The 17236-nt window shown below is 50.8% G+C and overlaps 2 protein-coding genes across 13 annotated transcripts in view; both read left to right on the forward strand.

Annotated features, from left to right (window-relative positions):
• Pacs2 (phosphofurin acidic cluster sorting protein 2) overlaps positions 1 to 2760 on the forward strand; it is a 59968-nt gene extending 57208 nt beyond the window's left edge. For all 12 annotated transcript variants that reach the window (NM_001427329.1, XM_087554804.1, XM_087554808.1 and 9 more), the window contains 1 exon segment: positions 56 to 2760. In NM_001427329.1, the coding sequence (NP_001414258.1) occupies positions 56 to 174 (119 nt within the window). In that variant the 3' untranslated portion in view covers positions 175 to 2760.
• Positions 2761 to 2892: 132 nt separating this feature from the next.
• On the forward strand, positions 2893 to 16631 carry Tex22 (testis expressed 22). Its single transcript, NM_001447019.1, is given in 3 exon segments — positions 2893 to 3241; positions 3627 to 3819; positions 16216 to 16631. Coding segments are annotated over 2 exon segments (522 nt in total). The 5' UTR covers positions 2893 to 3241; positions 3627 to 3663; the 3' UTR covers positions 16582 to 16631.
• The last annotated feature ends 605 nt before the right edge of the window (positions 16632 to 17236 follow it).

The raw sequence follows: 17236 nt of genomic DNA on the forward strand, positions 1-17236 counted from the left end.
TCTCAGGTGGCTGCCTTGCCAGGCAGGCAGATGGTCAGGTAACCCTCTCCCACAGTCCTCATTGACGGCGTGGAATGCAGCGATGTCAAGTTCTTCCAGCTGGCTGCCCAGTGGTCTTCCCACGTGAAGCACTTCCCTATCTGCATCTTTGGACACTCCAAGGCCACCTTCTAGCCCCACCCATGGAAGGGCTGACACCGGACAGTGGAGGGACGTATGTCCTGCTCTGTGTCAGCCACTGACGGAAGGACAGCTGTGTTTCTGTTAAGGTTACTACAGAGACAGACTCTTAAAAACACAAAGAAACAGTCTTAAGTATGAATGTGCTCATAGCCCAGCTAGCTCCCTGTGGGCCACTGAGTCCCTTGGCTCTGCTTATTAACCAGAATATGTGGAGAGGCTGGTAAGAAAGGAGGGGAACTCTGGTCCCATGAGACAGACCCCAGACCACAAGCAAGAAGCGTTCTTGCTTTGTATCCTGCCCTTTGCTGAAGTGGGGAGGAGGGAGCACAGGGAGCTTTGGAGTTTAGTGGCCAGAAGCTGAAGGTCAGGGCATGTTTGGTCTCCTAGCATGAGATGTCGGTCCCTGGCACCCATGCGTGGTTCCCAATAAACTCCAGCCTCATGGCGGAGGTTTTATAGTAGCAGATCTTTCTAATGCTCTCATATACATTTGACAACGTAGCTGCCAAGCAGATGTTGCTCTTGTGAAGTCCCCTTGTGTGGGGCAGAGCCAGCAGGAGCTGCATTCCCACCCCTACCCCTGTGGCTCCCATTCCAGAGGCACCTCCAGGCTTCTGTGGATCCTGCTGCTCAGATCAGGCGGTCCTTTCAAATGTTCCAGTGTCTGTCCTGGGAACGGGAAACACTTCTGGGGTTTGTCTGAGCCCTTCCCTATATTCTGCTTGCTGGACAGGGACTTCCAGGACTGGTCATGTGGGATCTGAGATGAGAATCAAGGTTGTGAACTGGAAACAAACAACCAGAGGTGGTGTGGTGTGGTGTGTGTGTGTGTGTGTGTGTGTGTGTGTGTGTGTGTGTGTGTGTGTGTGTGTGTGTGTGGTGTCAATGAAGGCTTCAGCAGGCTAGTCTGATGACAAAGGCCACCTCCCTCCTCCCTTACGGGACTGAGTCTAGCCAAGTCAAGCTTCTTATAGCCACCATTTCCCCCATCCAGCAGGAGAGGGGTGTGCTGGTGGCCTACAGCAAGGGTCACCCTAGCTGTACGTGCTCCACCAGACTCATGAAGGGGTCACTGCCTCAGTCCTAACTTTCTCACGAATCCTTTCTCCCCTGGGTTGTCTGATTAGAAGAGTGCCTGTTGCCCTGGAAGCTGGGGCTCTCTTGGGGACCCTGGTGGTCCACTTGGGAGCTTTAAAGCTTGGTGTCTGGACCTTGAGACCTTCCCAAGAGTATGTTCAGAAAATTGCCAAGAGCAGGACAGGCTGAGTTTGAGGACCCTTCCTGGAGTGAAAGATGGCGTGTTTTTTATTTACTTACTTCCCCTGCCTTGACTTGCCGAACAGGGTCTATTTGTCCTAGATAACAGGACCCCAGGACCTGGGTATAGGGCTTCTTAGTGGAATTCCTGGTGAGGTATACTCTGAAAAGATCCTGTGTTGGGTCAGGCCACTGTAATCCTTGGAGTTTAAGAACCTAGTTTACCTGCCCCTTGAGGTTTTTCCCAAAGGTCAACCTTCATAGGAAACATTTGGCCTGATTTCTAGCCTAGAGGCCACCAGTGGGTTCAAGCTTTTGCCTCAGGGCAGTCCCTTTTCAGGACCCTCCCTGTACTTGCCCCTTGATGGGTTCCTGGAGCCTCACTACCTACATGGGAGGAGGGTGTAGGCAGGGCCTCTGTCCAGCAGCAGCCCCGGGTGGAGTCAGAGAAGCCTAGCACCTGAGCACCATACACCCACCACCTACCTACCCACAAACCTAGACGGCAGTCCTCCCCACGCCTCACTTACCCAGTTGGTTAGAGAGAGATGGTCCATTTTCCTTGCCTACCTCATGGAGCTGTAATGAGGATTCCTGGAGAAGCACTTTGTCCCTTGGAAGGATGACACCAAAGCCCCCATGACAGGCAGTTGCAGTGGTAAGAACAGCAGAGTGTGTTTGCATCCCAACAGGCCTTAGCTCTGAGGCATCACCCTTAGAGCCTGCCAGTCTTAGAGGTCACTGTCAGGCAATACCAGTTGCCATTGCTCATTGCCGTCAGTTGGGGGCTCTGCCTCTACCTTCAAGTTGGTTCCTGCCCCCACCCTCTGAGTATGCTCGCTATCACTGTGTAGGTACCAGAGGTGGGAGGAACTAGGGGGAGGCTCAGCCCTCGTGCAATGGCTTGCCCTAGCCTTATCCTGCAAGCCTCACTTCCTCTAGCCTCCATCTCAAATGAATTCTGCATAAAAACATCCTGGCACTTCTCCCCAGGGCCAGGGTACTGGACCCTCACTTGCTCCCTAAATCTCTACGCCCTTCAGAGACTGCTCTGTCCTGGAAGGGGGGCCAGCAGAGGCTGACAGCCTTGCGTGAGGATGACTCTGTCCGCTTCTGCAGACTGCCCAGCGCGCTGTGACTGATTTCTAGAGTGTATATGTGTTGCTAGTTTTGTTTTTGTTTTTTAATAAAAAGCAAGATTCATGTAAATAGCTTTTTTGGGAGCAGATGCTGATCTGTCCCATGCGACCATGTGGACGATTTCAAGGTGCTGAAGCGACACTAATAAACTGACGGCGCTCGGGCCGCCCACTGCTGTGATTTCTCTCAATGTATTGGGGCCATGCGGCTTGAGCGCTGGGGCGCACGCGTCGACGAGGGGCGGAAGCGGCCGCGGAGGGCGGGGTCTGTAGGACGGAAGCTCCGGGTCGGCTCCGTTCCTCTTCCTTAGAGTTCTGTCCCTGGATCCAGCTCAGCTTTCTCAGTCCGGTGCTGGAGGTTCTACGAAGTCAGCCGCAACCTGGTTTACCTAGACCCAAATGAGCATTCACAGGCCACGCGACCCTCCACTCCCGGTGCAGACCCTTCTAAGCTTGGTCTCGCCAGCTGATCCATTGTTAACCGGAGTTTATTAAGCCCACCTCATCTGTCCCGAGTTTATCTAGCCCTTACCGGAACCTTCTGGGCGAGCTCTGCCTCCGCGTGGGAGCGGGTGACCCAACTCCCCACATCTCTTCACTGCTGCCCTTCAACTGACTTCCACAGTTCAGACCCTTGGAGAGGGTGGGAGATGAGAGCTCAGGTTGGTCCTGAGCTTGGGTCTTGTGTGTTGTAGGGCCGTCTAAGTTAAAGAAGGGAGGCCTACTGAGGGTAGGACCCTAGGATTGAGGAACAGACAAAGTGCCCCCCTGCGAGGAAAGGCCGACCAGGAAGGTGGTCCAGTGAGAGCAGAGAAGGGCAGCATCTGCTTATGCTAGGCTACTGCTTTCCCTCAGGGGACTCTGCTGTGGAGGATAGTGGCCACAAGACCTGGGAGAGAGTCATTTAAGGGACCCTGCTGTTTGGCAAGAGTAGTCACTGGGTAGAAGGCGGCTTTAGCAGGGCCTGACATCATCTGCTTTAGAGATCTGTCGTGGTAGCAGGACACGTTCAGCAGTTCAGTTCCCTTTCTGCACCTTGCCCCACAGCCCTAGATGTGGGAACTGCAACCTGCTGTATGTAGAGATGGACAGCAGACAGCAGCGCCCCCAGAGGAAGACGCTACAGTGGCAGCTTGCTCAAGAGCAAAGGCAACAGTCTCCCCAGCAGGGGCTTTCAGCAGCCTCCAGCCAGCCAGACACCAAGAGCAAGCCTCCGGAGGACCTGCAGACCCAAGACTGGGTAAGCAGTAGGAGGCTCTTCTGAAAACCCAGGCTTTTAGGTGGACTGGTTGGATAGGACATAGAGAATGGACCTCTGGGACAAGAGGAGAGGAGTGAATGGGGCTGGCAGAAACATTCAGTTTCTCGGGCTTGCTTCTCCAACCACTCAGGCTAGGCTCGAAGGTAGACTTCCTCTGGTGGATGCCAATCAGGGAGGAGTTGCCTGAGGTCAGGAGGAGGGTGCCACACATATCCACCTCAGCTCTCCCAGTGTCCCTGACCCTTGGACAAGAGGATGTCACTAAGTGGGAGGGAGAATGAAGTCCCCAGAGCAGGGCAGTGTCCTTTTTGGGCAGGTCTCAGCCATCACTGAAGTGTACACAGCAGCTGCATTTGTGACAGCCTCAAACAGAAGGCATACCCTGATCATCACCGGACAGCAAGCACTGAATTGTGTGCGGACCCTAGAGCATTCCCTGAGCAGAGGATATCACACTCCCTGTGGTATAGTTTTCACTGAGAGGAAGTGCAAAGCTAGCCCGCACCAGTCAAGACCGTGCCAGAACTCATGCTGGCAGATCTTCAGTGCTTCCACTATGTGGCCGGCCACTGAGCCAGGCACATGTGTCCACCTCCGGACCTGCTGAGGTCAAAGGTGACAAATAAAGGAAGTGAGCTCCCAAGCCTGGTGTGGTGGTTCACACTTCTAATCCCAGGACTAAGGAGGTGGGAGCGTTGCAAGTTCAAGGCCAGGCTGAGTAACAAAACACTCAAAAGAACTAGCAGCAGCAACAAAGAAGAATGGGGTTCCAGAGCTATGTGCATGGCTCTCTGGTCCTCCTCAGCATGTCCTCCCGAGTCCCGTGCTTTGAGGTCCCTCCAAGGTGCAGCTGCCCTACAGGGCTGACCAGTAGACCCCCAGCTCTCATGAGGCAGGGCATTCTAGATGGTCAAGATGCTAAAGTGTTATCACTTGGGAGAGGCTTGCTCAGGAACAGGCACAGATGCATGCATTTATATAGACGACATAATGGGGATGAACCAGAGTCCTGTGACTGAAGGGACACCATGCTCCTAGTTGGGGACAGAGAAGAATCCTGCCACACCTCGACTTCATTTGGACTTGGCTCCCATTTCAAGTTCCTTTGCCTCTTCCCTCCACAGTTTTCAGGCCCTGCTAGTAACTCTGGCCTTGAGGGATGCCCAGGCTGCCTTCCCTAACCTTGTCCTGTGTCACTTCTCTCCTTTGTGTCCGTCCCCTCAGTATGGAGTGTGGTTCCTCTGGTTCTTCCCTCAGCCAGCTCCGTCTCGTGTTTCCTCCCAAGGACTCCTGGCCTGGCTAACATGAGTTCTTCGTTCCTCCCTCCCCAGCCTGAGCTTTAGCGTCCCTTTCTCTGCAGGTCATCTTCAGCCCACAGTGCCACCCATGGTACCTCACTGAATGCAGTAACCTTGGCCTGAGGCAACGGTTGGAGAAAACTATCCTAGCACAAGGTCCTTAGGCACCCGGTTTAGCCACTGTGCAGACAGTACTTCCTGACGGTCCGGCCAGCGTGCTCTGAACACTGGAGAGGAGCAGGGAGGAGGCTTGGGATGGCTCCAGGCTGAATCACGATAAGGGATACCTTCCTCACCCTCCCTGGCCTGCCAAGGAGCACAGACATGCAAAACCAGCCTCATGTGGAGACTTTGTGATCGTCCTCGTCAGTCCGAAAGAGTCTTCTGGAATCTTACACAGTACAGTGACCATAAGTCAGTAGCCTCTGGAGCCACAACAGCAGATAGGATCGGGAGGGAAGATGACCCTCACTCTTTGGGACAGCAGTAAAATTTAGGGAATAGGCAAAACCACTTAGGGAGATGAACTTTAACCACCAGTTCCCGAAAAGAGCTGCAGAGGCCTGAATAGTAGGAGAGAGACACTGGGTTCCTGCAGGGCAATGCTGGATTAGATGGGCGCTCCCCAAGACATCTCAGAGCTCAGCGTTTAAATAAAACCACTACATGCTGCTGGGCATAGCAGTGTGCTGATTCCCAGCACGTGGGAAGCAGGGGCAGGAAGGTTCTGTGAGTTCAAGGCCAGCCTGGTCTACATAGAGACTTCCAGGCCAGCTAGGGTTACATAGTAATACCCTGTCTTAAAGCAATAACAACAAACAAAGCCAAGTAACAATAAAATATGAGCCGATGTGTCTCTGTCTTGGAGCTGAGCTCATACAGAAAAAAGAGTAGCAGGGCTGGCTTTAACCTGGGAAACAGGAATTCATAGTGTAAGGCTTTGCTGTAGTCAAGAAAAAAAGCTCAAATAGTTGGATAGGAAAAACAACAACAAAACAAACAAAAACCAAAAATGGTTGATATTGGAACAATATAATATCTGCCTAGAAAACCCACAAAGCAGATAAAACTAAGAGAGAAAGGTTGGTTCTATGACTATTGTAGCATATGCGTCTCAATACACTAAACTGGGAAATATCATGAAAAGATCCCACTCGCTTTGGCAACAGGCACCATGAGGTCCCTCTGATTTTGTGTTGCTTTTTATGAGGAACACTGCAGGTTTTGCCAGATGCAGACACGAAGTTCCCCTATGGAACCAGATCGTGTTACTGTATGGACATATATAATGTTTTAACTCTGCCAGTTTGCCCTAAAATAATTAAGTGACACCCCCGTTTGGGAGGAGGGGCATTGGTGTAGGGTTTGGATTTTTGAAAGGTCTCCTGTAGCCCAGGTTGGCTTTGAACTTGCTATTCAAACCAACGATAACTTTGAACTCCTGATTCTCCTGCCTCCACCTCACAAGTTCAGGAATTATAGCTGTACCCCACGCCTCTGGGCCATGTGCTTTGCCTAGGTGGCCCTTGTTTGGTCTCAGGAGGTCATGGTCAAGGGTTCAGTCAAGGATGGCAGCGGCTTCTACGGAGCTCGCATCCAGAGGGTAAGTCAGTGGTAGGGAGTAAAGAGACGTTGTTGGGAGGCTCTAGACCCTTATCACAGGCTCCCTCTTAGGTGAGCTTCACAGGGTAGCCCAGGACCCTTACACAGGCAGGGCATCCAGACACTGGCTCCCCCCAGTGAGAAATGGAAAGAAGGAGGAGCAGCTCAGAGTGGCTAAGACTCTTATAGTCTACCCTGGGAATATAAGTGTTCTGCTTCGGTCTTTTGTTTCTGTGGGGGAGATTACACTAGTCACCCCTACTTTGTGTGTGAGAGTGAGAGCTGGGGGTAACACCATCAGGAGCTGATAGTCACTGGGTTCTACCACTCTGGAGGCTGGCTGTTTATGCAATAATTTAAATGTCTGTAGGGCCCTTGACCAGGCAGTGGTGTCCCATGCCTTCAATCCCAGCACTTGGGAGGCATGGGCAGGCGGATCTCTTGAATTTGAGGCCAGCCTGGTCTATAGAACGAGTTCCAGGACAGCCAGGGCTACACAAAGAAACCCTGTCTCAAAAAAAAAAATGTCTGTAGGTAGGGCTCAAGCAGGGTAAACAGAAGGACTGTCTGCAGAGCACATTCACAGCAGACGTGTAGACGACCAGAAATGACTTTGACATGGACTAAGACAGAGAGCACAGGGACCTCCGTATCCAGTGCTGTAGAAGCTCATTACAGAGAAGGGTAGTGCATGTGTGCTGACAGGAAATAACATCCCGGTTTATTTAGTTGTTTTGAGACAGGCTCTCAAGTCCAGGTTGGCCTTGAAATTATTCATAACCCTTAGGCCTCAGCCTTCCAGACACTACAATCACAGGTGTCATGACACCTAGTGGCATAGTCATAATTCTGTGAGCTGAGTGAGCTTATGTGCGCCGTGTGGACGCAGGAGACAGAGGCCAGAAGAGGTTGTTAGAGGGAGTGTGAGCAGTCATATAGGTGCTGGGGACATAACTGAGGTCCTGTGGGAGAGCAGTACGTCCTCTTAACCTCTGAGCCATCTCTCCAGCCCAACACTTTTAATTCAATGCCAAGAAAAGAATGTCTGGCATCAAGAAAAATGAAACGAGTGTTGGGGATTTAGCTCAGTGGTAGAGCGCTTGCCTAGCAAGCACAAGGCCCTGGGTTCGGTCCCCAGCTCTGAAAAAAAGAAAAAGAAAAAAAAAAGAAAAATGAAACGATAAACAGAATTTACCCCATCAGAGTCTCTCACCCCAGTTCCAAGAGCACACCTCTAACAGCCAGAGTATAATCTCAGAACACACAGACAAGGAAGCATGTGGGCAGGTAAACTGAGGCAAGGCAGAAGGGTGCAGTCAGGGTCACAATCCAAGGCAAGGCTACTGCTTTGCTCCCACAGGAAGCACAAAGAGGTCCAGGCCAGCTAGGACTGTGCAGTGAGACTCTGTGTCACAAAAGAGCGAGGAATTGTGAGCAGTCTGGTGCCCATGTGTTCACGAACATACAAGCTGAAAAGCAAATGTATCTGAAAGCTTTACTCTGAAAAGAAGCCATGCAGCATGCCGATTTAAAAAACCAAGAACAAGGCTTCATCATCCCTAAACCTTACTCCAGAAAGCTGGTTTGGAATCAGGAAAGTTGGGCAGATGTACCTGCTGCTCCAGACAAATGCTGAGAAGTTGGCCCCAAGTAACTCTAGAGGGTTAATTTTTGCTTGCCATGCAGTTTCAAACCAGTAGTAAAAGGTTTTCAACAAACAGCGCTGGACTGGTTGGCTGACCATTTACTGGACGGTAACGGAACACAGCCGTACCTTTTGCCACACAAGTACAAGTACACCAAACTCAAACTGAAACTGCTTTGCAAGAGTCTGTATTTAGAATCCCAAAGGAGAAATGCTCACCTTAGTCCAAACATAAAAGAAGGCAGGACCCAACAGTTTTAAAAAGCATAGCACAGGAGTTGGGGATTTAGCTAAGTGGTAGAGCACTTGCCTAGCAAGCGCAAGGCCCTGGGTTCAGTCCCCAGCTCCAAAAAAAGAAAAAGGAAAAAAAAAAAAAAGCATAGCACAATCAGAGATAGAAACTGTACGGTGACGGTCCTCAAGGCATGCTTATAATAGTATATCATTGAATATTATTGGAGAGATGGTTAGGAATGAGAAAGCCAGGACATCAGCCTCCGCCTGTGATCCCAGTGCTCGGACGCTGAGGCAGGATTGTGAGTTCAGGAGCAGCCTAGGCTACACGCCAAGATTCTATCTACAAAACAGCAGTGAGAAAACCGTTTTCCAAGTTGAGTGGTGATGGCAACGAGGGCTAGAGAGATAACTTGGTGATTCAGAGCACTTGTTGCTGGGCAGGAGGGATGGCTCAGCAGTTAAGAGCACTGACTGCTCTTCCAGAGGTCCTGAGTTCAAATCCCAGCAACCACATGGTGGCTCACAACCATCTGTGATGGGATCCGATGCCCTCTAGTGGTGTGTCTGAAGACAGTGACAGTGTACTCATAGACTTAAAGTTTCAAAACAAACAAAAAGAAAAAAAAAACAAAAAAAGGGGGGGGGATGGGGATTTAGCTCAGTGGTAGAGCGCTTGCCTAGCAAGTGCAAGGCCCTGGGTTCCGTCCCCAGCTCCAAAAAAAAAAAATTTTTTTTTTCAAAAAACCAGAAAATCCTTGCTCCTGCTGCAGAGGACCTAGGTCCAGTTCCCAGCAGTCACATTAAACCCTCCTGTAACTGTAACTACGGCTCTAGGAGTTCTGATCCCTCTGGCATCCACCAGCACAGACATATATTTGGCATAGCATACACATACATGCAAGCGAACACTCACGATTTTTTTAAGTTGAGTGGTGGGCTGGGACTCCCCAGCACCACAAAGCGAACATGGAGGGAAAGAAAGTGCCCGAAGTCGGCGCTTTCAGTTCTGAAACAAGCAAAAGGCACCTGAATGAACACCAAGCACGAATACACCAGTAAGAACCATTAAGAGTTTTTACAATCACTTTATGTGTATGAGGGTTTGGTCTTCGTGTATGTTCATTCATGACTGGTGCCCACAGAAGCCAGAAGAAAGTATCAGACCCAGGAGCTGGAGTTAGACGGTTGGCAGCCATTGTGTGCGTGCTGGGAATCAGATCTGGGTGCCCCAGAGGGGAAGGACCTCTTGTTTGTGTGTTTTATGAGATAGGGTTTCTCTGTGTAGCCCTGACTGTCCTAAAGCTCACCGTGTAGACCAGGCTGGCCTCCAACTCAGAGATCCCCCTGCCTCTGCCTCCTGAGGGCTGGAACTAAAGACTCGCGCCATCAATTCTTAACTGGTTTGTTTGATGATTGTTGGGGCCGCCGCCACCTCCTCCTCCTCCTTCTCTTCCTCCTCCTCCTCTTCCTTCTCCTCACCACCATCATCATCACTGCCACCATTATCATCATCATCATCACCATCATCATCATCATTTTCTTCTTTCATTTTTGACACAGACCTTTCTATGTAGCCCTAGCTTCCTGGACGTCCTGGAATTTGCTATGTAGATCAGGCTGACCTAGAGCTCAGAGATCTGCCTGTTCTGCCTCCTGAGTGCTGGGATTAAAGTGGTGGATTTAAACCGCAGGTTGTCCTCAGAGTGCAGGTCTGCCCACACTCTGGAGCTCTGGTATGGCTTGCTCTCATATTCTAGCTAAAAACAGATCTGCACTTCAAGCTGGGCATGGTAGCACATTAATCCCAGCACTGGTCCACAGAGTGAGTCTGGGCGATTACACAGAGAAACCCTGTCTACAAACAAACAAACAAACAAACAAACAAAAATTCATTTCATTCTCTTTCTTTGCACTCACATGTTGGATTAGAACGGGTATTCATTACAATAATTATCTCTGATTGTCAATCCCAGTTGTGCTGCCTCAAAATTGTGAGCTCCAGAGACTCGGTGTGGGTCCATCTTGTCTGTGGCCTAGGTCCGTCTGTTTGATGAGAACATGACTTAGAGCTCTGAGTATGCTCTCCCACATCGGTTACTTAAATCCTCATCTTTAACTCTTTGGGTTACTTTTCTTAAAGCATCCTGCACGCTGTTGGACAGTCATCCCAAAGCCCTTGCTGTCAGCTCTCTCGCTGAGGGTCTGGTCAGTGATGTTTGCAGAATGTGCACATGAAGTTAACGCTGCTCCCTCCTGCCCCTCCATTTTAGAGTCTGCTGATTCCTGCCGTAAAAATTGAGGGTTTGGTATCCTACCTCCACCTCTTCTCTTTTCCCATCTTCCCAAGGAGTTATATTTGTTTTGTTTAGGCACCGGGGAGATGGCTCAGCAGTTAAGAGCACTGGCTGTTCTTCCAAAGGTCCAGAGTTCAATTCCCAGCAACCACATGGTGTCTCACAACTAACTGTAATGGGATCTGATGCCCTCTTCTGGTGTGCATGAAGACAAACTGTTCATCTACATAAAATACATAGATATTTGTTGGTTTGTATGTGTGCCTGTGCATATGTGCATGTTTATGTGTGTATGTGTGGTCTGTGGGTGCCTGTGTGTGTATGTATTCATGCGTGCATGTATGTATATATGTAGGTATGTGGATATGAGTATGTGTATGTGTGAGCATTTTTGTGTATATATATGTGTGTGTGTATACATGTTTATGTGTGTGTACATTTATGCATGTGCACATTGTGTGTGTGTATGCACATTTATGTGTGTGTGTGTGAATGTCTGTGTGGTTGTGCACACATCTTTGTGTATGTGTGTAAATGTGTTTATGTGTGTGAGTATGTGTGTGCATAGGCCAGAGGTCCGTGACAGATGTTTTTCTCTGTTGCTGTCTACCTTATCTTTGTCACTGAACACAGGTAAGTCAGTAGTTCTGCCTGGCAGGCTGACTAGGAAGACTCGGGTGCTTTCCTGTTTCTGCTGGTCCAGCCCCAAATCATGCTCCTTACCCCCACCTCCAGCGTCGTTACAACTCTCCTTTCTTGAGACAAGGTCTCATTAGGCAGCCCTGGCTAGCCCGGCACTCACAGAGATTCCCCTGCTTCTGTGTCAGATATGCCGGGATTACAGGCACGCGTTATCACGCTTGGCTCCAGTGGACACACCGTGACGTTCCTTCTTTCCTCCTTTTAAAAATGATTTATTTATTTTCATATTTTTAGTTTTTCAAGACAGGATCTCTCTGTGTAAAAGCCTTGAAACTCACTTTGCAGACCAGGTCAGCCCCAAACTCACAAACATCTGCTTCTCTGGTGCTGAGGTCAAATTTGTGCACTGCCACAGTGGCTCCTTCTTTCTCCTTTAAGGTTTATGTTGCCTTATGTATATGAATGCTTTGTTTGGATGATGAGTGCACGCTGCATGTGCGCCTGCTACACCCCCTGGAACTGGTGTTACCAATGGTTGTGAGTTACCGTGTGGGAATCGAACCTGGGACCTCTGCAAGAACAGCAAGTGCTTTCTGAACCACAGTCAAGCCATCTCCCCCAGCTCTCTGATGCTTGTCCACCCTTTTGCCTTTCCTTGGAGATGATAGTTGAGACTGATGAACCTTTCCTGAACCTTCTACCACATCTGGACTCCTCTCAGTACATCAGATCATCTAGAAGCTCAATTTTCTCCTGGGTGGGGGGGGGTCGTCCTGGGTTCCTGTTCCTGCTGGTCCCCCGTCCTCAGGGCCCCTTGTCTGTCTTAGGAGTCCCTGTTTCCTTGGCCCTTGATTTTTCTATTTCTCCATTTCCTTCCAGAGCATGCCATCTAGCCACTTCATTCAAAAGACTCACAGGGTGAGGAAGCTGTAGGACCTTAAAGACTCAAAGGCGCCAGGCTGTGGTGCACACCTTCAGCCAGGACTCAGGAGACCGAAGCAGGCAGATCTTTAGTTCCAGGATAGCCTGGTCTAAAGTGGTCCAGGACCACACACAGAGAGGCCACACAGAGAAAGACACACACACACACACACACACACACACACACACACACACACACTCAAAAGTGTGGAAATGACTCTGCACACTTGTGCAGCACTTTGGTAAAAGTTCTAGTTTCCTTCTGGCCTTTTAAAGCCTCTCTCCATTAGCCCCCAGTGCTCTTGTATGACGCCACAGATCGTGCAGGCTTCTGATTGTCTCGCATGCTCTGGTCTTTCTGTGCGTTGCTAGGCACCTGCGTTCAGCACCACGCCTGTGCCAGTTTTATCTTTGCAAGTTTTTTTTTTTTTTTTTAAGATTTGTGTATTTTATTCGTATGTTTGGCCCGTGTGTATGGTGGGTCACCGTGTGTGTGCCCGGTGCCTGGGAAAGCCAGAAGAGAAGCCTTGGACCTCCTGGGACTGGAGTCAACAGGCAGTTGTGAGCCACTGTGTGGGTGCCGGGAACTGAACCCAAGCTCTCTAAACCACTGAGCCACCTACTCAACGTCAGCTTCGAAAACCTTTCAGATCTTTGCCCTCTTGCCAGTGTTCAGAAATGTCAGCACAACACACTCTGCTAAGGCTGCTCCTCGGTCTCCGGGGACGGATGCGTGCGTGTCTGTCTGGATATGTCTGTCTTTGTGTTCTCCCCTTTCACTTCACTGCAAGCTGATCCAACAGGAATGATTGATTCCCTGGCTTTCTCCTGGTCTCCTGCTTTGTTTGTTTTGTTTTAGCCTTTGCCGTGGTGCTTTGCTTTCAAGCCTGTATTTCGTACTGGAGGTGGTGATGCTGCATAATGAGTATCTCCAAACGAATACTGAACTTGTATTTTCTCTTTCCTTGGTCTGAGGTGGTTGGGTTGGAAGTCCCGTGCGTGTCTCTCACTCTCAAACGTCTTTTTCCCCCACTCTTCCCGGACTTGCCACATAAACACAAGGGGTCCCGGTGCGTGGCCTCACGTCCATGTGCCGTGTGTAGAACATGTACTCTGTCAGCCAGTGTCACGTCAGAAGCTGCCCCGACAAGTACTGTGACAGCAGCACGGGGTGACAGGGAGGTGTGCAGTTCTGCCACACGAAGTGGGTTGAGAATAGGAACAGCTCTGCACCAGCCTCCCACTGAGTTTCCGTCTTGCCAAGTCACACTATCCAAATCCAAGGTCAGTCCCGTCCCCTGGATGGCCCACCTCCATGTGCTTCTGCTCCTGTTTCATGTACTCTGTATCCTACGACTGAGCACCTCAACGAGAGTAGAGCCCTGGGCTCTCTTGATTGTTTCTAAAGAAAAAAAAAAAAGCTCTATTCTCTCTTTCCCTTGGGTTTGTGCACACATTGGTGACTTCGGGTGTGGAGGTGTTAGCATGGCCTTTGTTAACCATCAGCTTTGTTGTGGCCCGTGGGCATCTTGTTTTCAGTAGCTACAGGCCTCTGCTCTTCAACAGAAGGGAACTTCTCTGGCCTGGGGCAGGGCGAAATAGGGTGAGCCCGGCTGCAGAAGGGGATGAGGGGCTGTGGACTTCCACCCTCTCCTTTTTTTCTGATTCAGACCGCAGAAGTGTATTGTCTCAAACTTCTGTCTCTAAAGAGAAGGGATCAGAAACACTGATGTATGTACCTTTGGGGCTGCCCATCAGTTGGGGCTGCCACAGCAAATGACCAGAGCTTAGGCGGTGTGGAATGGTGCCTCTCCGCTCGGAGGCAGGCAGGTCAGGCCCAGGTCCCTAACGAATTGGAGCGGGCGCACATGTTGGCTCACAAGTTGCCTGTTCCTGTGTTTTAATGTGTGCAGCATGAGTGCTTCCATTTCTGACTTGAGAGGACAGTGCTGTGAAGGGGAAGACATCAGCCTGAAAACCTAGCGGGGGACACATCCCTGGCCTGGCTTCTGAGGTTTGCAGGAGGACCTGGAGGGCTCCCTTCTTGGCTCACAGACCACCATCTCTGTATATATCTTCTCCCCCCAGTATGTCTTAGAATCAAGAGCTCACTTAGCTTTCTCCTTCTTTCACCACCAAAACCACTTTTCCGTGTGTTGGTGCGGTTCTGGGGATGGGCACAGGGTGGTCTGTGTATGTGCCGAGTGTGTGTTCTCTCACGGAGACCACCCAGCATTTTGCTGAGTATGTTCACATTGTGGTGAAGCCGATACCCAGGGCTTTTCTCCGTTCAGTCTCCGTTATCTGCGTTACACATCTCCCTTTCCATCCCCAGTCCCCGGAGGCACCGCTCTCCCCTTTCTCTCAGCGAGTCTGTGTTTACCAGTTCCTCAGCCAGCAGGATCCTCAGGATCGTAGCCATTGTGGGCTGTGTGCTCCGGTGGCCGCTCCTTCACCAAGCAGTGCCCTCTGGCTTCACTCTTACCCACACCAAAGAATGTGTCAAACGTGTTTAAAAAATCGTGTGTGTGTGTGTGTGTGTGTGTGTGTGTGTGTGAGAGAGAGAGAGAGAGAGAGAGAGAGAGAGAGAGAGAGAGAGAATAATGTGCATTCAGGTCAGAGGGTGTCCCGTCCCTTGGAATTAATTAGGCAGATGTAGGCTGCCTGACATGGGTGCTAGGAACTGAACCCAGGTCCTCAGCAAGAGCAGACGCACTGTTAACTTCTGAGCCACCTCTCCAGCTGCAAATTCCCTTTCTTTTTTCTTTTTTGAGTGAATGATGCTGCGTTGTCTGGGTGGGTCCATCCCTCTCCAGGCACTTGAGTTGCGTCCATGTTTTGAGCAAACAAATGAAGCTGCTGTGTGGACATGGCTGTGTGGACACCTTCCAAAGTCCCCGCTTTAAAGACTTCCGGGTCTATACCCAGGAATGGAGCCGTCGGATGGCTGTGTGTTAATTCTTACAAGATTTTTTCTGTGTATGGAGGTCCTTCACTTGGAGTTGTCTCATCCTCCTTTTTAGCCCCCTATCCAGAAGGTAGCTAGGTACGTCCCCTTAATGGGCAGTCTGGAAGGACTTCCATGGGCCACCCACCTGGGCGGGGGCATCCTGTGGCTACCATGTGTGGGTTTTCTCTACAAGCCTCTGCTGGCTTTCTTGTACGTTGCCGCCTTCCAGTCTCCTGTGTGGTGCTGGCTGATACCCCTCCTCGGGTCATGCCAGTTTCAATTTGTTCATGGGGTTTTGGTGTGTTAATTTTCCCCCTAAATCTATTTAGAGACAATTTATTGATTATTTTACTTGGATTTTGGTAACTGAAGCAGCCTTTAGGATTGCTTTCTAGGCCTCTTAAGGAGGAAGGCTGCCTGGGCTCGATGTCTGAAACTCACTTTCTGGGGACACACACAGGTTAGCTTTGTCATGCCTTTGGCCCAACCCCGCTGTCCACATTGAAGTACTTTGCCAGCACCACTCTAAGGCCTGCATCTGGGGACAGGTATGCCAGTGTGGGAGTGTTCCACATAGGGCTGTGTGAGAGGGTACTGCTTCCCTCACCAGGAGCTTGCCCTGAGGCAGAGTCTGGGCTACATACATAGTGAGACCCTGTCTCAAAAATAAATGAGGGCTAGAGACATAGCTCAGTTGGTAAGCTCCTCGCTCGCCGTGCAGGCGTGAGGACCTGAGTCCAGTGGTGACCACGTTGGAAAGGAGCACCTGATGCTCTCTCCCCGCAGGTGTGTGAGCCTCAGGAGCACAGGCGCCCAGGTACCTCCTGGAATGTCAGCATCGATGAGCGCAGGCATCTGGCCATGCTGCGTATGGAGGAGAGGACAAACCCAGCCAGGGACCCATTCAGAAACGTGCTGGGCCTGCATCTGGAGGACCAGCAGACTGAGCCCTCCCCACCGACCCAGCCTGTCCCAGACCTTTCCTTCCAGGCCGGTGAAAATGTGGTGAGGGACATCACACAGCTGGTGGCAGAGATGATGTCCGAGGGTATAGAGAGAGACGTACTCCTCCCTCACCCCCTTAGACCTACAGAGTACTCCAACGCCTTACAGGACTTCTTGGCCCGGAATGCGCCCCCTTTGGAAGAATGAGAATTCTTCAAGGTTGCCCCACCCCTAAGAAGGATCTCGGCTTAGCCCTGCGTTATGTTGTCCGGTGTCTTTCTTTCTGGTGGGGCATAGCTTTGGCACGCCCTGTGCTCTCTCTGTGTCTCACTGTGGTCTTGACCCACCCTCAGAGAGCAAACAAGTCAGGGCAAAGGTCTCAGGACTCAGGCAAGCACCACTTCCTAGGAGGCCGGTTGGAAACTATGGGAGAGCCATGCAAGGGAGAGAGTCAGGGAAGACCTTCCAAAGGAACCCCTGCTCTGTGAGGCATACTGGTGACCAGACTTGTGGACCTCTGGAGGCGGGGGGGGGGGCGAGGGGCTGGATTGCCACAGATACCCTCCTTCATGGCCCCTGCTTCACTGAGTAGCTGCTTGAGGAGGTGGTAAGATCCCTGCCACGTGCAGTTCCTCCAGTGGGGTGCTCATGTCATGAACCATCCTGGAGGGACTCTTAGATCCCGCCTCAAGGCCCTTATGGTATGTGTGACCTCAGAGATATGGGGGTAAGACTATGGCGGGGACAGCTCGAAGAAGTGACCCCTGGTGAGGTCCTAGACACTGGGAAGCTTCCAGGTGGCTGAGCTCATTCCAGCCAGTGACCTGAGAGTTGGACAGAGCCAGGAAGGCAGTGTACTCCG

Source organism: Rattus norvegicus, chromosome 6, assembly GCF_021556685.1.
Source record: "Rattus norvegicus strain SHRSP/BbbUtx chromosome 6, alternate assembly SHRSP_T2T, whole genome shotgun sequence".
Lineage (NCBI taxonomy): Eukaryota > Metazoa > Chordata > Mammalia > Rodentia > Muridae > Rattus > Rattus norvegicus.